Here is a 25,388-nt window from a genome sequence, read left to right as displayed (position 1 = left end):
GAAACTTATCATACACAAAAATAAGAACAGCTTTTTGCCCATGTTTGTGTCATTTAAATTTCAGCGATTGATTTGTAATTTTAAATGAAAAGCTGAGACTGGAAGGGATGGACAAAACTAACATACAACAATATTGTAAAATGTTATTGTGGCAACTGGAAATAAGTTTTTTTTTTCAGTTTGGGATGTTTACCTCTCACCTGAACTGCTTTTTCCATTCACTTAGAGAAGTGGGCAAACTTTAAGGTACGGGGCCACAGTTAGTTTTTCAAACTGGGCAGAAGGCTGCACATTTGGGAGATAAGGTGTTCAATAAGGGACAATAAAGTCTAAAATCTCTGAAGTTTATTACAACCGCCCTACTTTTTAAATGAATAAAAAGTATTCCATGCACCATCGAAGGTGTAGCGGAGTTTGCCCATCCAGTCTACATGTGTTTTGTGTACCCCGAGAAGGCATTCCATCATGTCCCATGAGGGAGGGGGTGCTCTGGGAGTACCTAATCCCATAATATGGACCATTTTGTTCCTTTATGACCGGTGTCGGTGCTTGGTCTGCATTGCCGGTTGTAAGTCAGAATTGCTTCTGGTGAGAGTTGGACTCCGCCAGGGCTGCCCTATGTCCCGATTCTGTTCATAACCTTTATGGACAGAATTTCTAAGCACAGTCAGGATGGAGAGCAGATCCGTTTGGCGGCCACAGGATTGGGTCTCTGCTTTTTAAAGATGATCTGGTTCTCTTGGCCTAGTCTGTTCATGATCCCCAGTTCTCGCTGGAGCAGTTCGAAGCCAAAAGCGAAGTGACCAGAATGGGGATGAGCTCTTCCAAATCCTAGAACATGGTTCTACGCCGGAAACAGGCGGAGTTCCCACTCCGAGTTGGTGATGAGGTCCTACCCCAAGTGGAGGAACTCAAGTATCTCAGGATCTTGTTCACGAGTAAAGGTAAGACAGAGCAGGAGACCGAAAGGTTGTTTGGTGCAGCATCTTTCATAATGCAGACTCTGCACTGGTCATGAGCTGTGGGTAATGACTGAAAGAATAAGATCATGGATCCAAGTGGCCAAAGTTTTTTCACAGGGTGTCTGAACTCTCCCTATGAGATCACTCCGGATTAACAAGAGTCAGATGAGGTATCTCAGGCATCTGGTCAAAATGCCTCCTGGACGCCTCCCCAGTGAGGGGTTCTGGGGATGTCCAACCAGAGGAAGACCTAGGACACACTGAAGAGATGTGTCTCAGCTGGCCTCGGAACGCTTTGGGGTTCAAAGGTGCAGATTCCGGGCACTCACCTTAGATGGAATCTGCATTGGTGACCTCTTACATTCACAAAATGACACGAATTCCCTACAACACCCACATTACCACAACAACCCCATCCAACCTAGCCCCATGTGGTTCTTTCATACCTCTGGTGCTGCTCACCGTGGCTTTGGAAAATAAATTATGAGTATTTAATATAAAATGTATATTATTTTAATTTTTGTTTTTATGCAAATCTGGTAATATCTAAATAAACGTGTTTGACTTCCTGTCGGTCAAAATATCTGCCGAGACCACCAATTTAGTTTTTTTTCATCCCTGACATGCAGATGACATAATGAGACCGTCAACAAAGCTGATGTTCAGGAGCAAAAAACACTTTAACGGAGTAAAATAAACATTTTTAGTGGGTATCATTTTGCAAATATATATTTTATTTTATCTTATTGTAAAGTAAAATAGTCTTTTTTTTATCCTGCTTGACAGCTGACTGCATGCTTCAGTACACATGATGAAACAATGACAGCACACAGAAGCAGATGGAATTTTTGGTTTGCTGCAGATGGATGATCAGCTTTTTATTTCATAAATACAAGGAGGATTCAAATAGATGTGGAGTATTTAATTTGAAAGTAACCTTCGACCCTTTTTTCTTGGAGTTCAAAATGTTTTGTTGCATGCAGAAATACATTTTGTTTTTTCATACATGCAACACACTATAGTTTATTTTTAATACATAGCATAAGGGTTAACTGGTCTTCATTTTAAGTAGCAAAATGGTTTTGTGGCTCTCTGTGTTTTCTTTATTGTGGTAAAATGGTCCAGATTGTCCTTTTGAGTGTTTAAGGTCCAGTAGAATTGAAAAAGCTTTTCCAATGAGAGGTGAAACATCTTTAGGGCAAAAAAAAAAAAAATCAAGTCCAGTTATCAAGACAAGATTTGACATCGATCAACCATGACCAAGATGACTGAGAACCTCCGTAGAAATCACACAACATACTATTTGGGACGGTCTGGTGATGTCCCTCCAATTTAGCCAGCAAAGCAAATTAGAACAAATCACACACACACACACACACACACACAGAAAGTGTCTTTCTTTGACAAGGTAAGTAGAGCTGTGGAGGGATTTGTGAGTGCTGAAGGCACACTGCCATGTATTTGACTTATTGATTATGTGTGGAATCTCATCCACTCGGCATGGCTGGAAGGTGTGCAGCATCGGTTATTTATAGCGTGGCATCTACTCATGCTCTTCCCTGCTGCATTCGGGAATTCTTCATCAATTGTGTATCTGCCAGCTTTCACTTCACCCCCCCTGTCAGAGCTACTTAGTCTTGGCCAGGATCAACAACAGTGCCGGGCGAGCATTTATTACGAATCCATGTTGCAAACCCTGAGCCCCATGTTCTGTTTTGTTTTTTTTTTTTTGTTTTTTTTTTGCTGTTGAGGTTTTTTGTTCTGCATTAAGGTCAACAAACATAGAGCAGTAATTCACTAGTCCGAGAACTGTGCTGCGTTTTATTTTTTCAAATGTCACAGGTTTGAATCCCGCTCGTGACCTTTCTTGAATGTCAAATTCTGAGTGCAATCTATTGTTCCAGCTTCTCCGCGGTTGTGATTTTCAATCGCGACACAGATTTTTAGGGAAATAGCAGAAGATAAATGACCCTTGATTACAATTGTCTCTTAAACGAACGGAAAGGATAGCTGTATCCCTGACAACCAAGGACTGTCTTTTCATATCACAGTGACGGATCAACAGGCATAGATTTGGTATAAAACAGGCTGGTTCCTCTCTGAAGCAGGAATAAACCTCAGCTGCACCACAGGTCTGTGCTTTTCCCCCTGGCAGGAATTACCCAGTGCAGGGTAAAGAGCCCTAATAAACCAAAAATTAAGTATTTAGAGTTAATGACACGTCACCACGGGGCCAGATTAATTACCCCCCCCCACACACACACACACACACACCCTGAAGTCACAAAAGCAGAGTGTGTGTTGAGGCAGGAGTTGTTTAATGACTATCAATGACCAAAGAAAAAAAGGAGAATAAAATGCAATTACTTTTTTGAGTTTTTTCTTCTTTAGGAGGTTGCGAGCAGTGTCAGGCAGACCCACCCGACACGGCTCAGAACTGGAGAAGACATTTCAAGAATATGGTTGTATTCGGACAGAAAGGAACTGTCCAGCTTGAAGGTGGTTCCAGGAACTACACTCTTGCAGGGGAACATTTTAGTTTTGTATTCTCACTGGGAATTAGGGACCACTACAGGGACAGTTGGGACAGGGACATCATGAAGAGAGCTGTTACCACGGCTGGCATGTTCCGCATGGCGGAAATAATAATTATGGACTATCAAATGGATTTAAGCTTTTTTATTTTCCCCCTACACTGCTTCCCAGTGTGTAAACCCAGCCATTTACTAACTCCGAACTTCTATCCATCCATCATCTGCCGCTTATCCTGCACTCAAGGGGGTGCTGGAGCCTATTCCAGCTGTCATCGGGCAAGAGCCAGGGTCAGTCGTCGGGGCCAAATAATACAGACGGACAACCATTCACTCATTCGGGCAATTTTCCCAATTTTGTTCAAAATATCTGCGGCATGTTTTTTGAGCTTGGAGAGGAAACAATGCAGACACCGGGGGAGAAAATGCAAACCACACAGAAAGGTGTCCTTGTCGGAATCAAACCAGGGTCCTTTGTGCGGTGAGGCCGAGGCGCTAACTACTGTGCCACCAAGGCAACCCAACTTCCGTGAAATGAAAACTTCCAAGTTTTGCTGCAAGCCCTGAAAAACCCTGGCATAGCAGGCCAGAAGAACTTGGACCTCTTTGTTGGTCCACGCTGGTTCTGTCCATTTTGTCACAGCTTACAATAAGCTGACCAGTGACCACACAAAATTTAACAAAGGTGCACCGACGTTTGCGAGAAGTATCTGGTAATGGTTGAGGCATATGATTTCTACCAATCACCAAGCAGTTGAATCAGGCAAGTACCTATGGAACTGTACAAAGACCCTGCCTCAGAGTGAGAGCTAAAACATTTCTGAGGTCCTCAAACCTCAAACTGAGGTCCATGGTTCCTGGTCACTGTCTTCTTCTTCTTCTTCTCCTTGTGGCTTCTCCCTTCAGGGGTCGCCACAGCGAATCAACTTTCTCCATCTAACCCTATTCTCTGAATCCTCTACTCTCACACCAACTACCTTCATATCTTCTCTCAATATGTCCATAAATCTTCTCTTTGGTCTTCTTTGAGACCTCCTGCCTGGCAGCTCAAATTCCAGCATCCGTCTACCAATATGCTCACTATCCCTCCTCTGTACATGACTGAACCATCTCAGTCTGGCTTCTCTGACCTTCTCTCCAAACCATCTTTGATGTGCTGTTCTTCTGATAGACTCATTCCTGATCCTATCCATCCTGGTCACTCCCAAAGAGAACCTCAACATCTTCATCTCTGCAACCTCTAGCTCTGCCTCCTGTCTTTTGGTCATTGTAACTGTTTCTAGGTCATACAGCATCGCTGGTCTCACCACTTTCTTGTACACCTTTCCTTTCATTCTTGCTGATAGTCTTCTATCACATAGTACCCCTGACACTTTTATCTACCCATTCCAACCTCCTTGAACCCGTCTCTTCACCTCTTTTCTACACTCTCTGTCGCTCTGGACTGTTGACCCCAAGTACCTGAAATCCTCCAGCTTCCTGATCTTCTCTTCCTTCGAGCTTCACCGTTCCACCTGAGTTCCTCTCATACACACACATATACTCTGGCCTGCTGGGACTAACTTTTATTCCTCTCCTTTCTAGCGCATACCACCACTTTCCTCAAGCTGTTCTCTGCTCTCACTACAGATCACAATGTCATCTGCAAACATCATGGTCCAGGGAAATCCCTGTCTAACCTCATCTGTCAGCCTGTCAATCACAACCCCAAACAAGAAGGGGCTCAGAGCTGATCCCTGATGGAGTCCCACCTCCTGCAGACCTTTCTGTTACACCTACAGCACACCTCATCGCTGTCTCACAGCTAACACACATGTCCTGCACCACTTTAACATACTTCTCTGCCGCTCCAGATTTCCTAATACAAGGGGAAATACCAAAATACGAGAGCTCCTGTCTTGGCACACTGTCATATGCTTATTCTAGGTCTACAAAAACACAATGCAGCTCCCTCTGGCCTTCTCTGTACTTCTCTATTAGCATTTTTAAAGCAAATACTGCATCTATAGTACTCTTTCTAGGCATGAAGCCTGCTGCTGTTCATTAATCCTGACTTCTGCTCTCAGTCTAGTTTCCACTACTCTTTCCCATAACTTCATTGTATGGCTCATCAACTTTATCCCTCTGAAGTCGCCGCAAATTTGCATATCTCCCTTATTCTTAAAAATGGCACCATCACACTTAATCTCCATTCTTCAGGCATGTTCTCACTCTCTAAGATCCTGTTGAATAATACAGTCAGAAACTCTACCGCTGCCTCTCCTTGACACTTCCACACCTTCACAGCTATATTACATATATATTGTACATCCTTTACATCATTATCTCTCTGTTTCGCCAACCTGTATGGATCATTCTCACCCTCCGTACTATCCAACCGAGCATACAGGTCATTGTACACCCTTTTGTTTTGCCTTTGCTAACTCTATATTTACCTTAGGCTGTATCTCCCTGTATTCCTGTCTGTTCTCTTCAGTCCTCTCGGTATCCCACTTTTTCTTTGCTAACCACTTTCTCTGTATATACTCCTGCACTTCCTCATTCCACCACCAAGTCTCCTTATCTACTTTCCTTCCAGATGACACACCAAGTACTCTCCTACCTGTCTCCCTGATAACACTGGCTGTTGTTGTCAAATAATCTGGAAGCCCTCCCTGACCATCCAGAGCTGTTCTCAACTCCTCCCTGAAAACCATACAACACTCCTCCTTTTTCAGCTTCCACCACTTCGTCCTCTGCTCTGCCTTTGTCCTCATGATCTTCCTTGTCACCAGTCACCCTACAAACTACCATCCTATGCTGTCTGACTACACTCTCACCTACAACTACTTTGCAGTCACTGGTCTCTTTCAGGTTACCTCGTCTATACAAGATGTAGTCTACCTGTGTACTCCTACCTCTGCTCTTATAAGTTACCCTATGTTCCTGTTTTTTTCTGGAAAAAGGTTTTCAGACCAGCCATTTCCATCCTTTTTGCAAAATCTATCACCATCCGTCCCTCTGCATTTCTAGCCTGTATACCAAATATGCCCATCACTTCTTCATCCACTCTATTGCCTTAACCCGGGCCTTGACCAATCTGGTATGATTTGGTTATTATGGTTGATTCGCATGTTTGGTTTTGGCAAAAGTTTTACGCTGGATGCCCTTCCTGATGCAACCCCCTGCGTATATCCAGGCTTGGGACCGGCTCGGAGAGACACCGCCCAGTGCCGCTCTGAGGCTGCATTGGTATCTGAAAAAAAATGCCTTGTTCCTGAAAAGGTTGAGGAACTGCAAAAAGTTCCTACGGTGCAAAAGCAGCATATGTTAATCAATTAAATTCTGCATTTTGTGTCATTTTTGGAGTTGCACTACTTTATGGTTACCTTAGATAAGTGAAATCGTATACTTTGATAATTATCAGGATCCGGCAGAACACCAGCCATAGAACTGGAATCCTGAAACTGCTGGTTGGCTGAAGGCAATGCTGTCCTTCCTCCGGACTTAAAAAAATGGCGTGGGTTTTCCAACGTATCTTTATTATGTACCTTCATCATCTAGATGTGGTACATGGAGGAAGACTGGCAGCTTTAGTATATCTGTTTTTCCGCAATTTGATAGGTAGGCAAGTTAATTGTATCTGTTTTGTTTATTTGATTCCTCTTTCATTTAACTCTGACAACAGGGAATGCTTTTTCATCCAAAAACTAATCTAGTGTTAACCAATAAATGTTCTCACTGAAATAGATTTAAGAATTTGCGATGAGCAATTAGTCAATCTATTTTGTATATAATGAAACATTTATATTGTATTTATTTGCATTTGTCAACAGTAATGCTTACAGTACTTGCTGCCTCTAAGTTTTGTGAAAAATTCAATATGACAGCTTTTTGCCAAACCCTTTTACCATAGATAAAGGGACTCTACATCTTCCATTCCTAGTGCAATCCATTCATTCCTTGCACAATGCATTTTGTGGGGCTTTAAGTGAAAGGAAAATAAAAGTGTTTGCAACAAAAATAAGGAAAAAGGACTAATTGCGAACACCTAGTTATAACAAACTAGGGGTTCCATCTGTTGTGCCGCTAATGTCTATTGATTCGTCTGAAAAAGTAACTAAATAAATCCTCAGATCCAGGTATCTGCGAGAAAACAATACCCGCCTCCCCAATCTGATAAAGCGCTCTATCATTTGTCATGTGTCTCCATGCGATGTCACTGGATTGAACCCCCAGGTTGCACTGTTATGACTGGAGTGATTATTGATAATGAGTTTAAAACCAATGCGTCTTAAATAATTAACCAGATGGCTGATGTCTTGCAAAGAGTATGGGAAAGGTGAATGCTCTCATGTCAATACCACTCGCGATGAAAATGCTTTGTAAATATAGACTGCGGCAGAGTGGTTGTATAGAATTGCAATAGATTCTACAGATGCACCTAATGACGCAGCAAGTTTGTGTATTTTAATTAAACTCTCCATTTGATGAATGCAACTAGCGCATAGAATGGCGCTTAATCTGGTTTAAGCCAGAAGGTTGGGGTCTTTCTTTTGGCCTTGGCTGCCTGCCTTTGCTCTAGTGTGTGTGAAAACCTCTCTCGGCTCGCTCATTCCCAGCTCTCGTCTTAAGGTAGTAGAACAAATATGGAAATAAAATCCACAGGAACAGAGTTGAGAAGTGTAAACTGTGACACAGTTTATTTATGGATTGCTAGAGTACAGACGATAAGCCATTAATACTTTAATAAGTGCTGATAAAATGTGACTATTTACATATGTATTAGAAATGAAACAGAGATGAATAAAGGGAAAAGAAAAAGGGAAAAGAAAAAAAAAAAAAATCACTCAGCCAGCATCCGCGTTGCTGCGTTCGTGTCGAGATGCTCTGCACCTCCTGATAACATTACAATTTCCTCAAGAACTTTCTTTTCATTATCCAAGCTAATGTTGTTATGGTTGACTGTGACCGGCACAGCTGTTCCACAGCAGTGACACCGGTGTTGTGAATGGATAGGAGGAGATACTAGTCGCAACACCATCTATTACTTTCATGCAGGCTTTGTGTGCCCTGTGATGTTGCACATACTGAGCGGCTTTTAAAAAGAACTGGGGGGGGCTGTATTTTTTGGTTTTATTTATTGTTGGTTATTGTTGACTTGAAATAATATGTTCTGCTTTATAGTATTTGTGTTACAAAAATTATTCAGGCTTCTTCTCTTGGAATGGTTAAATGCAACAATAGTCATTTTAGTGAACCAGCTATTTTGGCTCATGACTATTTGTCAAATTACTACCCAAAAATTTGTCAAACCATGACCGAAATTACCAGAATTAATGCTTTCGGCAACCATCTACTAAATGAAGGGTGTAAAGCAATGGTCTCTAACAGGGAGTCTGTGGGGCTACTGCAAGGAGGGGTCATAAACACTTTGCATAGTTCATTTTTTAGAATATATTTTTCTTCCTATTTTTTTCTCCAGAAAAAGTACACATTAATAACATGCATGCATCATATCATAGGAAATGGATAGTGAGAGGCAAAAGACATTATCTTTCAGTCAGCAACGCACACATTCAACAACAAACAGGTACATTGTCAAGCTGGGCACTGGTTCACTAACAGCACCAGGATAGCCTTGAAAAATATGAATAAGTAAAAGTAAAATAAAAAGAAACATGAATCTGTGCATCATTAATTATATTGTGATAATGTAAGGGGCGTGACCTCTCAACCGGGGGGCTTGGCTTAAGCCAGGGAAATATTCATCCTTGAAAGTTCACTCAGCTTGTTGTTGGTGTTTGAGGAATAAGTCAGAACTCGGCTTCGTCTCCGCAATCCTTCCTTCTCAGTCCACAATAATAGCTCAGCTTTATTTGCAAAATAACATGTGTGCTTATGCATTGAAGTGGTGCTAATAGGCAGTCACTCTATGTTCAAACTAAACAAATAAATTTGAATAGCTTGTGTGCCTAAAAAATTATGCAATTGACAGCAAAGTTGTTTTTGGCACCTGCAGCAGATGACAAGGTATGTTTATCTATGAAAGCGGCACAGCCACCCTATTCACTGAACCTTGGATATGATTTGAGTAGCGGTAGCTCCAATGAACAATAACATTGTATGTTTATACATGCCTCTACAGCCAGTTTAATATAAAATACAATTTTAGGGGGTCCCTGCTCCGCATCAGTTTGGGGGAACCTGACCAGAAAAATGTTGAAGACCCCAACTCTAAGGTAATATGCTACTACCTTACAGTATGGTGATGTATAAATTAAATCTGTATTTTTAAATCCCTAATGAGAACGCAGGTCCTTTTATTATCTGCATTATAGACTCTGTTATGCCCAATTATTTTAGCATATGTCTGGTACATCAAGGAGGAGTTTAACTGCAGGCTGCACATTTTGTCTAATAATGTATTCCCTGTCACAAGATAAGTTGTGAACATGTAAAAAAAAAAAGGTTCCCACACATGACTCAAATCAAGATCGGCAATATTCTTCTCATCCAACAATATATAATCAATTCATTATCTTTACCATTTTATCCTGCAGTCAGTGTCATGAGGAGGTCTGCAGTCTATCCAAGCTTTGATTGGGTGAGATGAAGAGCCCACCCTGGACCGATCTCTGGTTGATCACAGGGCCATTTATAGGTACAAATATCCATCCTCCCTCTCATTAATACATCCGGGTTGTTTAAGAGTCTCCAATTAACCTACTGCAAACTGGAGAACCCAGGCAGAACATGCAAACACCTAACGCAGGGGTCGGCAACCCGCTGCTCAGGAGCCGCATGCGGCTCTTTCATCTTTACACTGCCACTCTGAGTGGCTTTGGAAAATAAATGATAAGCATTTAATTGAAGTATATTTCATTTGTGTTAATTTCTTTTTTTAACTTTTAGTTCTAAGTTGGAAGATTATTGTGATCTTGAAATATTAAATAAAATTATATTTATTTATTTTCGCCGCTCAAAATAACGTCACACTCTCGGAAGCCGGTATACCCGCCAGCCAGTAAAGTCCCGATTTGCAGATGCTGTGCGCAGAACTTCAGGAGCAGAAGTCCCATAAACCAGGTAAAATAAATATTTATGAAGATATTTTGCAAATATTTATTTTTTCATTGTTTACTGACACAGTGATTTTTTTCCGATTTATTTTTAAAATTCAGGTCAAGGCTCCACTACACGCTCTGAAAGCTCAAAATGAGTTCATAACGTAAATAAAATTTGATTTTCTCTGTAATACTTTGGGAATTTCAGAAGCAACACACCACACACTTGTTTATACAAAGTGTAAAGGTAATAAAAAGCAATATATACAGTGGTACCTTTTTTTTTATTTTAGACGTCAAAAAGTAATTGCGGCTCCCCGTGTTTTCTTTTCCGAGGAAACCGGGTCCAAATGGCTCTTTGGATGTTACGGGTTTCTGACCCCTGACCTAACAGAAGGCCTCCTGTTAGGCTCTAACCAGGGACCTTCTTGCTATGAGGCAGAAGTGCTAAGCCCCTTTGCTGTCAAGCATTAAACTTTAAATATCCCGTTATCAGTCTAAAGAAGCCATCACAACCTGCGGCATTGGGGGTTCAGTTTTCACATCTGCCACATTAGTAAGACATTTAAACACAGTCTGACAGTTGATTTAATTATGAGTGTGTTATAACACCCAGAGCGGGATGTCAGTGTCTTACCTAAACCCAGTAGGTCCACAGACGCCTCTGTGCCTTTCTTTGGGCTGACTCTGCACTCACACTGTTCAGAAAAACAAAGAAAAAATCCATTAAACCTTTGACAAAGCACACCAATAGAGATCACAAACCCCCTCCAAGCAGGGTATTTCTTCATCATTACATATGGCAAGTTATTTTATTCTACTCTTTTATATATACATATGTATAGAAGCTCAGAAATATTGTCATATTACATCCATTACCATAAAAAGCATTACCATGGATTTAAAAGGAAGGTTGTTTAAAAGAACGATATTGACTCAGTGAAGCAATGTTTTGCTACATTTGCCGCTGCCGACTTGCTTTGCAATTTATCAACAGCGGGAAGGAACAGCATTCCTAAAAGCAGGAGGAAATCGAAGTATGTGAACCTGAATGTGCTGAGCGGGGTTTGATAAAACAGGGAAATTTTAGTAGAAATAAAGAAAACATTTTTTTAACGTGTGAGTTGTTTTTTTTTTAAATATGAAGACAAAAATAAAATACAAGTCTGACACTATAAATACGTGGATTGGTATAAACCAGGCTTGGCCAACCTGTGGCTCCTGAGCCGCATGGGGCTCTTACGTTCATGTCGACTTTTGTGTTTGTGTGTTTTTTACTTGTGCAATCACGTGCCGCTCCAGTGTTCTCCGCGCACAGCAAAAAAAAAACCACACAAATACAAGAATCGACATGAACGTAAGAGCCGCATGTGGCTTGGGAGCCACAGGTTGGCCAGGCCTGGTATAAACGATTGGATATGAGCAGGGTAAAAAAAAAAAAAACAATATTAATTATTCAACCGACATTAAGATTGTGTTTCCATCCATTTTTCCATTCAAATAGAATGTTCAAAGTAGTGTCAACTACAACTTTGTTGTAGTAGTAGCTGTACACTATTCCTACACTCTACCAGCTCTACAAACGACCTGTAGAAACAACCAAAATATACACTTTAAGTAGAAAATACAATGTAGACGCTCAACACACTGCTGCCAAAAATCTGCTGTTTTGATGAAGTTTGCATTGACTAAACCATTACGAAAGTCCTAAGGTAGATGGCGACAGTAGTCAGCATTTATTTGCTGACAACACTACTATTTGATATAAATTTAAGAGTTTAATATCTTTTTTGTTCTTGTATGTAAATGTTGGGATTCCAAGTCCGTCCATTTAATGCAAAGTAGGTCACATTTGGATGAAATAGGGTAGCTGTTGCTGTTCAGAAGCACAGACGCTCCTTGGACAATCGCTGTACCAATTTCAAGATGGGGTTGTGTTCAATGTGTGTATCGAGCACACATATAATGGTCTCCTGCCACCACCCAGGTGTAATTTGCAAGCCGTGGGAGGTTGGTCTCGTATTTTGCCATTTTCGTAATGGATTATCATAATTCACTTTTTTTTTTTTCTTGAAGAGCAAAAGAGCATTACAACAGAAATGTCAAAAAAATAACACACACACATTTGATAACCGTGTTTATTCCACCTCTAAATAAGTACAAGTTTTGTTTTGTCACTGTTGCACTGAGGATATTGTTTTTTTCTTTCTAAAATCAATCCAGCCTGCTAAATGACCTAATTAGTGATCCAAATTTGATTAGTTCGGTCTGATAGCACTTTAATCTACATTCAGTTTTAGATTGAATCATTTCATTACCGTTACCTTGTTGGTGGTTGAAGTGAATGTCAACAGCAGCAGATCCTGCTCCATAGAGATCTATACGATAATACTTTTGTGTTTTGTGCAGAAACCAATGGCAAATTCAGACACTCTAAGTTTATAGATGTGCCTCATCTTACGCTCATGATAAGGAAGTTAGTGGTTAGTTTGGTGAGATCAGTTTAGATCAGGTCTATTTTATTAGACGAAAGGAGGCAGCTCACAATACACTGAGTGGTAGTGAAGTGGGAGGGCGAGGGCAAAGGCAGAGAGATGGACAAATATCTGGAGAGATGGGAGAGATTAAATGTCAAGAGTGGACGAAAATGAGACAGATGAATGAAGAGGAGGGGAAGGTGGGGGATAGAAAGATATACTGTAGGACGAGATCAGAGAGAAAAAAAACACGTGGAGAGAAAGAGAATATAAAAGACCAACGTATGAGCCCCGGGAGATCTACAACGCTGGTAACAAACCCAATTTCCCCCCAACAAAAGATCGATGGACCACATTAGATTCAATGTCGTTCCAATCCAAGGCAATGAAAACAATTACTGTGTCCACGCCTAATCAGGAATGCATTGGCTGTGGATGTGTTGTGTGTTGAGATTGCAGCAAGGCGTGCATCCCCGGCAGGAAGGTCGCCCGTGTACAGCAGCAAGAAGCAACACCTCAGTTTGCGCTGCCCTTTTATAGCCACCGTCAGATCTCTAATCAAAGATGACGGAGAAAAAAAAATAAAAATAAAAAAACCTTGGTATCACCTACACAGAGTAAAAAAAGCTCACATTGTGTATTGCGGGGAAATTCTAAAAACTGAATTTGGGTCTAAAAAATGTATTATTTCGGTGAAATATCCAAAGCTTTACAATATTAGAAATGTTCTGGTTTTAAATCTATCTTTTCTATCCAACAGCAGGCTTGGCTAGCTGGGTTTTAGCATTAGATTCACACGATTTACAAAGCATCTAATTCAAACACGGTATCATCAGCAACAGACAGGAAATTGTATATTCACCGATGATTTTGAGGGAAATATATGATGAAAAGAGGTAAAAAAGATCAATTAATAAATGGCAAATGAACAATGGAGCACAAAGCAAACCTAGGAAATTAAAAAGTGTTTGTAAAAAAACAAAAATATCCAAAGTGTGTGATTTGATCCTTACACACAATATTGAGTAATTTTTCCATGCACCTTTTCCTATTTTTTACATCCGGTTTTCCACTCATCGCCTTAAAAAAAAACCAATATTGCAAGCGTCTTTACCTTGAAGACCATTATACAGACCGGGGTCATCAACCGCAGCAAAAAAGGTGTATTTTAGCTTCAAGATCACCTGGCTGAAGGGAACTGAAAAATTATACAGTCTAGAGCAAGGGTCGGATACTTTCAATGTTCAAAGAGCAATTTGAACCCATTTCCCACAGAAAAGAAAATACCGGCAGCCACAAAAACCTTTTGACATCTAAAATGGAGATAGCGCTGAATGTTTTTTTTTTTTTTTTTCTCTTTATACCAGGTATAAAAAAACTTGTGTGTTGCAGTAATGAAATCAATGAACCGCTACAGTAAAATTGAAATTCAATTTCTGATGCAACAAAAACAATTTGAACTCCAAAAAAAAAGAAACATGGATGAAGTTTACATTTACGTAAAATACTCAGTGTATTTGAGTCCTTTTCGTTTTCATGAAATAAAAGGCTGAACTTAAATTATCCCCCTTCAGCAAACCAAAAATTGCATCTGCTTCCATGTGCCATCACGGTTTCATCACATGCACTGGGGTGTAGAGTCAGCTTTCAACCAAATAAAAAGATTACAATTTCACTGTACACTGGGAAATATATATTTGCAATTTTAAAAGTTTGTTTTACCTGGTTAATGTGATTTTTGCTCCGGAGCCTTAATGCATGTCAGGGCTGTAAAAGCTCAATGGCATTGTAGCTCATATTTTGAGCAACAAGTAATTACGTTTTTTAAGGTTTTAACGTAACATGATTCCCATAATCTACCATTTTAGAATTCTAATGAAAAAAAACAACAAACTATAAAAAAAATTAATATAACTTATATACTCATTATTTATTTTGCAAAGCCACAAGGAGCCCTGTTCTACAGGGTGTTTGCCCAAAATTTGCCCTGAGATACACAAAATCAAAAGAAAACACTCATACTCAACATTGAATTGAAGTGCTTCTGTGAAAATAAACTCCATTAAAATAGTTTGCAGCTAATGCAGCCTCAGGGTGGCACTGGCTGGTGTCCCCCCGAGCCAGCCTCGGGGTGCACGGCACAGAGTCTCCCTGAGCTGGTCCCAAGCCCGGATAAATGCAGACGGTTGCGTCAGGAAGGGCATCCGGCGTAAAACTTTTGCCAAAACCAAACATACAAATCAACCATAATAACCAGATCGTACCGGATTGGTGGGGGACCGGGTTAACAACAATGGCCATTGGTACCGATGACCTACAGGGTACCAATGGACACTGGGCTGCTGTAGGTCAAAGAAGAAGAGGAACAAGGCAGAAGCAGAGAGAGAGGAGGAATGTTATGGGAAAGAGTAGTGGAAACTAGACTGAGAGTGGAAGTCAGCATTTGTGAACAGCAGTATGGCTTCATGCCTAGAAAGAGTACTACAGATGCAGTATTTGCTTTCAGAATGCTAATAGAGAAGTACAGAGAAGGCCAGGGGGAGCTGCATTGTGTTTTTCTGGACCTAGAAAAAGCATATGACAGGGTGGCAAGAGAGGAGCTCTGGTATTGAATGAGGAAGTCTAGAGTTGCAGAGAAGTATGTAAGACTGGTGCAGGACATGTATGCTAGCTGTGAGACAGTGGTACGGTTTGCTGTAGGGGTAGCCGAGAAGTTCAAGGTAGAGGTGGGACTCTATCAGGGATCAGCTAGTTCGCAGTAGTGATGGATAGGCTGACAGATGAGATTAGACAGGATTCTCCATGGACCATGATATTTGCAGATGACATTGTGATCTGTAGTGAGAGCAGAAAACGGGTTGAGGAAAATCTAAAGAGGTGGAAGTATGTTCCGGAAAGGAGAGGAATGAAGGTTGCAGCAAGACAGAGTAAATGTGTGTGAATGAGAGGAACTCTGGTGGAACAGTGAGGCTACAGAGAGTGGAAATCAAGAAGCTGGAGGATTTCAGGTATTTGGGGTCAAAAATCCAGAGCAACAGAGAGTATGTAAAAGAGGTGAAGAGACAGGTTCAAGCAGGTTGCGATGGGTGGAAAAAAGTGTCAGGGGTATTATGTGATGGAAGACTATCAGCCAGAATGAAAGGAAAGGTGTACAAGACAGTGGTGAGACCAGCGATGCTGTATGGACTAGAAACAGTTACAATGACAAAATGACAGGAGGCAGAACTAGAGGTTGCAGAGATGAAGATGTTGAGGTTCTCTTTGGGAGTGACCAGGATGGATAGGATCAGGAATGAGTCTATCAGAGGAACAACACATCAAAGATGGTTTGGAGAGAAGGTCAGAGAAGCCAGACTGAGATGGCTCGGTCATGTACAAAGGAGGGATAGTAAATATATTGGTAGACGGATGCTGGAATTGGAGCTCCCGGGCAAGAGGTCTTGAGGAAGACCAAAGAGAAGATTTATGGATGTTGTGAGAGAGGATATGAAGGTAGTTGGTGTGAGAGTAGAGGATACAAAGAATAGCGTTAGATGGAGAAAGTTGATTTTGCTGTGGCCACCCCTGATGGGGATAGCCGAAAGAAGAAGAAGAAGAAGAAAAAACTTATTTGCAGGTGAAGTGTGACAAAAAAATAATGCCTGGCGTGCCCATCCATTTGTTCTCCGACATTCAGACCATCCGCAGGTTCAGAAAAATCATATTATACAGCCTTTAGCTGCAACATCCCACACAATCACTGCGAGACAGGCAAGAAGAAAATACAAAAAAAGAAAAAATCTGGAAAAGGATTTGGACAGACATGCTGCTGAAGTCCTTCTCGGGGGTTCCTCGGCCCAGAACCAGGCACTGGGGAGCGGAAATCCTTCGCAATGAGTTATCTGGGGTGACGGGTAATTGATACCAGAGCAGTCAGACGGACTGATCAGCTGTCAAGGTTCGCTCTGTGGCAGAAAAAACAGACGGGAGGAGAAGGAGACTAGGATGGGATTGGTGGGTAATAGATACTCCCCCACCACCACCTCCCTAGCCAAACCCCGTTTCTCTAACAGGTGAATAGAATGACGGTGAGGTGTGTTTTAAAATGAGCAAAGCAAACTAAAACCTCCCCGGATCACTGCCGTCAGACCAGATTGCTGTCACACACACTTCCACTGGTCAGCCTAAACATCTCAGAGGGGCCTTTAACCTGTGAGTCCATCACCGTTTGGGTTTGGGATCACTGAGTCAAAGACCCAGGACCTAATTTCACACTTGTATTAGTTCCTTTTTTTAATGTTTTCAATAATTTATGGAACATGCGCCTTGGAGATAATCAGAGGGAGGAGGATAATCAAGATGGTGAAAAAAGCTTGCGCTTGTGATAATACGCTGTATGAATATAATGAGGTGAAAGAATACAAAGTCCATTGGGAAGCCTTTTCTATTTACAGCAAAAAAGAGAGATGATGCCTTTATAAAAGGCTCTCTGAAAGAGAAGGCCCTTTGAAAGCAGCCAGCAGAGTCTGGATGGATATTCAGACTGGAGCTTTTCCGCTCACGTTACGATGACGGCAGAGGTGGAAGCCGTGAAAGGAGACAAGCAGACCGAGCACACACACACACACACACTCACACCGGGGTCTCCATCGCCCCCGAGCATTTGCCAAAAAAAAAAAAAACCTGTCCAAAAAAACGGACCATTTCCCGCATATCCACCTGAGTGTGGTAAAAGAAGGCGGTTTATGATTGACTACCCACAATGCCGTTATACGCACTAAACCACACTATACTCACTTTGAAATACAAAATTTTTATTTTTTGGGGGTGGTGATAATTTTTAGTGGTTTCAAGAAAAAAATGGTTTTAGAGGACCGTTTGTGACAGACTACCTATGATGCCACTCTACTCAACATACTAAACTTACTTGCATACTCATTGTACTACACTCAGGATAACACAAAGCATTTTATTCACCAATGTATGATTTGGATACTTTTAAACTTCTTTTTTGGGGGGAGGTGACATTTTCCTTGGTGCCTTGACTTCCCCAATGAACAGAAACAGGGAGGACTGTTTATGACTGACCACCCTTGACACTATACCCAATATAATGAGCTTGCTTGTGTTTACAAGAAACGTTTATTCACATATATTTGCCTTTGATATTTCATTTTTGTTTTCTTTTTTTTTTTTTTTATGTTTTTTCCTTGGGGGGGACATTCTTTGGTGATTTTCAATTAAGCAACGAACAGACCAAAAGAATGACTGACCACCCAGGATGCTACTATACTCAAGATTGGACAAAACATTTTATTCCCACATTTGTGGCTTCAGTCATTTTTATTTGTTTATCTATTTGCGGGGGGGGGGGGGGGGGCATTTTTCAGTGCCTTGACTTCAGCAATGAACAGAAAAAGAGAGTATCATGTTAAGACCCCAGACGCTAATTTACTGACTATATTATACTTCAATTAGAATTATACAATAACAATTTAATCACAAATTTGTGGCCAGGATACACTTCTGTTACACGATACCTGTTTTTCCATTCATTGCAGAAGTGATGCCACAAAAAAAGGTAAAAATGTTACCCAAGAAATTAAATAATTAGCGGTAGTCATATTTAGGACATTTTAATATCACATTACAAACTAAAACAAAAATGCCTGGTGACAGGTTCCCATTAACACCTTTTTTTTAATTTCAAGTGAAGTTAGACAGTTCCGTCCAGCTTCAACGCAGCAGCAGGTAATTGGTTTAGATGGCGTGGAAAACAACGACAGTTTCAAAGATGAACCGCAGCGAGCACTTGACAGTGTGGCTTCACTTCTCAAAAGAAACAAAGAGAGGGGGGAAAAAGTGGTAAAAGTGCGAAGCTAATTAGCTGACTGTCATGTTGCAAATCAATCCCGACCCCATTTTTCAAACAGAAAGCCACTGATCTTAAAGCATGTACAGCGTTCATTCTTATCATCTCCTTATCAGCAAGCCGGAGCGCCATCTTGCAAGCGCGCCCGGTCCGACTGCCATAAACTCCAACGTTTTCAAAACACATTTCCAGGCGGCATCTTTCACAGATAATAATCCCGCACACAGCACAGTTGAAGACAGGAGGCACATCCAGTCTGACATGAAGCAGCTCATCTTTACAAGATACTCACGTGCAACAAAGAGCAAAGACAAAATTCTATTTTGCAATGTGAAATATCTGATAAATACAAACATTTGTGAAGATATCATTAGGTAGGATAAAGTTATGTTAGGTACTGTGCCTGTGGACAATGGGGGGAATGTAAAAAATTGAACACAAAAGTCGATTCAATCTAGAGTTAATGCAAATATCCAGAGTTAATGCAAATATAAGGAAATTATGGGTTGTGAAGTGTGTTTTTTGTCGCTGTGTCCTAAGACACAACCCTCCCCCCCATGACTCAAGTTGAAGTTTGAAAGATAAGCTGCGGCAAATCACTCTTTTGCAACTATCTCAATTCCATTAGTTTGGTCCAATGACATCTTGTTAAAGGATCTTCAAGGTTAAATAATTTATTGTCATTTAATTAGCTAAGTGAGAAAACTGATGTTAGAAATCTCAAGTGTGTTTCTCAGCAGCTCTTTGTGAACATTAATGGAGGTCTCGCCTCCAAATTTTCATGCAAATTCTATTAAACGGCACTAAATCACCGCTTCTGCTTCTCTAGATGAAACATGTGACAGACAAGGGAAATATATTGTATTTCTCCTTACATGTTTTCAAAGTGGTAATTATCCTTTGCATGATGAGGAAACATATGTGTGCATATGAATGTACACATGTATACATGCATATATGTGTGTCTGTATTCTCATAGAAATGCAATAAATGCATTTATATGTGTATGAATGTTTATATACAGAAAAGTATATATTTATGTACATATGTATAAATGTATATACAGGAATGTCTCAGAAAATTAGAATATTGTGATGAAGTTCTTTATCTTCTGTAATGCAATTAAAAAAACAAAAATTACTTTTCATGATATTCTAATATTTTGAGATAGGATTTTTTCTTAAGATGTAAGCCATAATCAGCAATATTAAAATAATAAAGGGTTTGCAATATTTCAGTTGATTTGTAATGAATCCAGAATGTATGACATTTTTGTTTTTGTAATTGCATTACAGAAGATTAAGAACTTTATCACAATATTCTAATTTTCTGAGACAGTCCTGAGCGTATACACACACACACGCACACACACACACACACACACACACACACACACACACCTGTATACAGTGGGGAAAAGACCTATTTAGTCACCAACCCATTATGCACATTCTTCCATTTAAAAGATGAGAGAGATCTCTCATTTTTATTACAGGTACACTTCAGCTATGAGAAAAAAAATCCAGAAAATCATGTTGTCTGATTTTTTAAGAAATTTATTTGCAAATTATGGTGGAAAATAAGTATTTGGCCACTAAAAAAAGTTCATCTCAATACTTTGTCATATACCCTTTGTTGGCAATGACAGGTCAAAGGAAGTCTTCACTCGGTTTTCAGACACTGTTGCTGGTATTTTGGCCCATTCCTCCATGCAGATCTACTCTAGAGCAATGATATTTCGGGGCTGTCACTGGGCAACACGGATTGCTCATAGATTTTCTATGAGGTTGAGATCCGGAGACCCGCGAGGCCACTCCAGGACCTTGAAATGCTTCTTATGAAGCCACTCCTGGCGGTGTGTTTGGGATTATTGTCATGCTGAAAAACCCAGCCACGATTCATCTTCAGTGCCCTTGGCGATGGAAGGAGGTTTTCACTCAAAATCTCACGATACATGGAACCATTCATTCTGTCCTTTGCACGAATCATTCGTCCTGGTCCCTTTGCAGAAAAACAGCCCCAAAGCACGATGCTTCCATCCCCATGCTTCACAGTAGGTATGGTGTTATTCTTCCCCCTCCAAACAATACAAGTTAAGTTTGTACCAAAAAGCTCTATTTTGGTTTCATCTGACCATAGGACATTCTACCGATCCTCCCCTTGATCATCCAAATTCTCTCTAGCAAACTTAAGATGGACCTGAACATGTACTGGCTTAAGCAGGGGGACATGTCTGACACTGCAGGATTTGAGTCCTTTGCAGTGGAGTGTGTTACCGATGGTAACTTTTGTTATTTTGGTCCCAGCTCTCCGCAGGTCATTCACTAGGTCCCCCCTCGTGTGGTTCTTGGATTTTTGCTCATTGTTCTTCTGATCATTTTGACCCCGCGGGATGAGATATTGCGTGAAGCCCTAGATCAAGGGATCAAGCTCCTTACCTATTGCTGATTCAGTCTTCCCAGCCTGGTGCAGCTCTACAATCTCTTAAAGAAGAAGTTACAGGTCTGTGAGAGCCAGAAATCTTGCTTGTTTGTCAGGGACCAAATAGTTATTTCACCAAGGAGCTTACCAATTAATTCATTAAAAATCCAAACAATGTGATCTTTCCCCCCATTCTGTCTCTCATAGTTGAAGTGTACCCATGATGAAAATTACAGGCCTCTCTCATCTTTTTAAGTTGGAGAAGTTGCACAATTGGCGGCTGACTAAATACTTTTTTTGCCCTCGAAGCCTCTCGAATGAGAGGTGAAATGTCTTCAGGGAAAGAAAAATCCAGTCCAGTTGCTACAGACACAGACGAAATATATGTACCGGTATATATGTGTGACAAAGAACAAAAGACACGGGAAGAGGGAAAAAAGGAGGAAAAAAAAAGGTGGGAAAAACTGGATGCCAGTTGGCTTGGGGGGAAAGCGAGTGGGAAAGAGGTGACGAATACAAAAGGAAAAGGAAATAGAGTGCGGAAAAACAGAGAGGGAGGCAAACCTGAAGGTGATTGAGGGGCACATGAAACAGATATTTACTGACAGCGACGCTGACTGGTGAAACAGATCAGCGAGAAAAGACAGTAGAAAAGCTCCCACCTGAACTTTTATGATTTTTTTTGAACCTGGCTCTGAATTGTGGTATTCAATTATACAGTTTATGGAAGTTTAATCCAAATAATATTTTATGACCTGAATCAATTTTTCTCTCCCTGTCTTCCCCCGATCACAACTGGTTTAAGTCAATGTTAAATATGTCTTCTACTGATCAGCTGCCAGCAAAACAGGACCGCCAAGCATCATCATATTGAGATGTTTTTTTTTTTTTTTTTATTTTATTTTACTCACATCACAGTTGTAAAGTGGAAAGCTGTGGTTGGTTGTAGCTTAAAAAGGCACATTATTGCGCAACTCATTTTAATCATGGAAATGGAAGAAAGGATAACGAATGTCATACTTGAAATTTAGTTATTATTTCATTTTTTTTTGTTTGTTTTTATATTCCCTTAATCAGGTCTATAACAGTCAGCTTTAGTTAATTTGTATGAGAGACTGACAATTTTCACGATGATTCAACCATTGATAAAAAATAGAGATGCAATGAAAAAGCTTTAGTGCAAATCCATATTAGGTTAAACGAAATTGTCTTACACTATATAAGCAAAAAATAGTAATAAAAATGAAGTACTATGTGAGCTAGGGGGTTTATTTGTCCCATGATCACCACTCTCCAAGCAGACCTCAGCAGTTTTATTTGTATTCCATATGCGATAGGATGACCAAGCATTATTACCTTGCCATTTATTTGATTTAAAAATGCAAGCTCATCAAACTAATGACATTAAAAAAATAAGATTTTATTTTTCAACTGTAACAGTTGATGTATTTCTATCACATCTTCTTTCGAATGAGAATCTACTGCAGATGCCTCCATATCGTTTGTCAATAAACCTTGTAACATTTTCTTCTGCTAAAAAAAAAAAAATGTATACGGGAGGGCAACAATAATTACAATTTTCTCAAATTCAATTCAACTCAAACTGCAGTGAACCATTTACAAAAAAAGGTATCAGACGGAAGGGCTCGACTGTAAAGAACTGTGAGATACATATCTGTCAAAAGCTAATTCTAGTAGCTTCGCCCAGAGGATGGCGTCGCATTTGTTCGTTTTTTAAGTGTCACCGATCTTCTGGCGCAAACAATTAGATGAACACGGGCCTCTTTGTGCCAGTTGAGCTGTTGTATGAACTGGAGGACAGCGTTACTGCGTTAGCAGTTAACGCTGTAGGGAGTGGATTGTCTCTGTTTGGCTGACAGCTGCCTTATTAACACCATAAAAGAGAATAATAAATCTGCCACTGGCTGGAAGAGCCAACAATGCGGAAGACAGACAGCTGTGGTGAAGGAAAGAAAAGGGAAAAGAGAAGCAGAGGGTTCACTGAGGAGGAAAGGGAGGACACGAGGGTCAGCCCAGGGGAGAGCAGAGGGGAAAAAAAAAAAAAAGGGAGACGTGTTGAATAGAGAGCGAAGAAATTCCGAGAAATGAAAAGAGAAGGAGGAAGTGAAGGTGGCGAGGAAGGGGATCTCAAGGAAAGGGGGGAAAGAAGAGCGAGTAAAAATGGAAGGATGAAGAAGATGAGTGGAGGCGGTGAGATGGCACAAAGGGGGTGTTGATGAAAGAAACTGAAGTTTGGAGACAAGGGGTTGCTGAGAACAAGAGAGTGTTAAAAGACAAAGAGGGCAGAAAGAAGATGTGTGCTGTGTTTATGTGCGTGCGTAAGTCTATGCATGTGTGTGTGTGTGTCTGTGTGTGCTTCCATAGAGCTGGAAGAAAATGTATTATCTATATAGGGTGAGACATCCTAAGACATCCATAACCTCAGCAGCCCCCTAGGTCTACCCAGACACACATTGCAAGGGCTCTGAGTGTGTGTGTGTGTGTGGGTGTGTGTGGGTGTGTGTGTGTGGGTGTGTCGGTGCCACCAGCTGAGTGACAGATCGTGTTGACTGGTGCAGAACTGCACCAGCGTGCCACACTTAACAGCTTCTGACTTACTGTTGTCACACACGCACGCACACACGCACGCACGCACACACACACACACACACACACACACACACAAATGCACATAGTGGGCTACATTTGTGAGGACATTTTATAACACAATGCATTTACTAACCTCTATCCTTTGAGGTACCTATAATAACTGAACACTTTGAGGTTTTTACTTACCGGTAACAAAACCCACCTCAAGCCTAAAATTTGAAATTGATCCCAAAATGCCCCAACTTACAGTGCCAAAGTGTAATTGAAAACCACACACACACACACACACAAACATTAAGGAATGTTCTTAATAAGGCATGTGGATATGCGTTTAAACACATTATAAAGTAATACATACACAACAAAACAGAAACCCACAGACTAAAACTATGTGCATCAAGTCAAAAAAGCGGCTCACAAACACACACTCATGGAGTAAATTGCAATAAAGCGTGCCAATACATGTCAACGAAGAATAAATCAATACACAGACAAATGCTGACTCAAAATGTATGCATCCACACAGGCATAGCCCAGACACAACAACACTTTGTGTTTTAAGTGTTTGGGGAAGGTCACAGTGTGGTCTAACAGTTGATGCGTGACGGTGCCGTTCAGGGAAAGAATACCTAATGAAATCAAAACATAGGCGACTGACAAACAAGCATTTATACTCACACGCAAACACACACACACACATTGATTTAACGGGGCGTTTTTAGAAAAGCAATTGTATTTGCCGCTAAACAGTAGAGCTTTCATTCCATCTCGAATCTTGTTAGATTTTGAGAAAATGACACCCAATTTCAGGTTAGAATTTGCATGCTGTGTTAAGTGACACATACGAAAACACACAAACTCCCGCACACTCGGTAAACAGCCTCTCCGATTTAGAGTGTATACACGCTTGTCTTTAGGGACCCACTTGACAAGGGCCTGAATAAAAAATAAAAAAAAATACCATTAGACGGGTTCAGACACAAGCATACACACATAAATGTATGGAAAAAAAACACATTCAATGTGTGCCATAACCAGCAGTGAAGGAGTGAACCACTTACCCCCATTGTTCTATTGTATATTGTTTAAACAGTGTTTTAAAGCTTAACGCAGGGAATGTGTGTGTGTGTGTGTGTGTTATTTACAGAAAGAAGCAGTATGTGAACTTTCAGTTTCAGTGAAACCCATTTTGCCGTATTAAAGTAATTGTATTCACAAGATTGCACTCTCCCCGTATCTGGGCTGCACAGTAGCTCAGTGGTTTTGCAACAAGATCCTCAGTTCAAATCCGACCGGAAGCCTTTGTGGAGATGAAATGTTCTTCCTGTGTATGCGTGGGTTTCCTCCCGCAATGCAAAAACACGCCATAGCTTAATTGCTCAATGAATGAGATTGAATTTTTTTTTTTTTTTTTTTATCCCCATACGTGGCCTTGTGATTGACTGGGCAACCGAACCAGGTTAAATCCCCCCTCGCCTCTCCACCAACGA

The 25,388-nt window shown here is 40.7% G+C and overlaps 1 protein-coding gene across 4 annotated transcripts in view; it reads right to left on the bottom strand.

Annotated features, from left to right (window-relative positions):
- LOC147236203 (stromal membrane-associated protein 1-like) overlaps positions 1-25,388 on the bottom strand; it is a 152,530-nt gene that overhangs the window by 49,044 nt on the left and 78,098 nt on the right. For all 4 annotated transcript variants that reach the window (XM_086165014.1, XM_086165021.1, XM_086165042.1 and 1 more), the window contains one exon: positions 11,177-11,237. In XM_086165014.1, the coding sequence (XP_086021140.1) occupies positions 11,177-11,237 (61 nt within the window). The remainder of the gene's footprint in view (positions 1-11,176; positions 11,238-25,388) is intronic.

Source organism: Fistularia commersonii, chromosome 2 (genome assembly GCF_037954325.1).
Source record: "Fistularia commersonii isolate RoL2024-O1a breed Wild chromosome 2, RoL_Fcom_v1.0, whole genome shotgun sequence".
NCBI lineage: Eukaryota > Metazoa > Chordata > Actinopteri > Syngnathiformes > Fistulariidae > Fistularia > Fistularia commersonii.
This window is presented reverse-complemented; position numbering and strand designations above follow the sequence as displayed.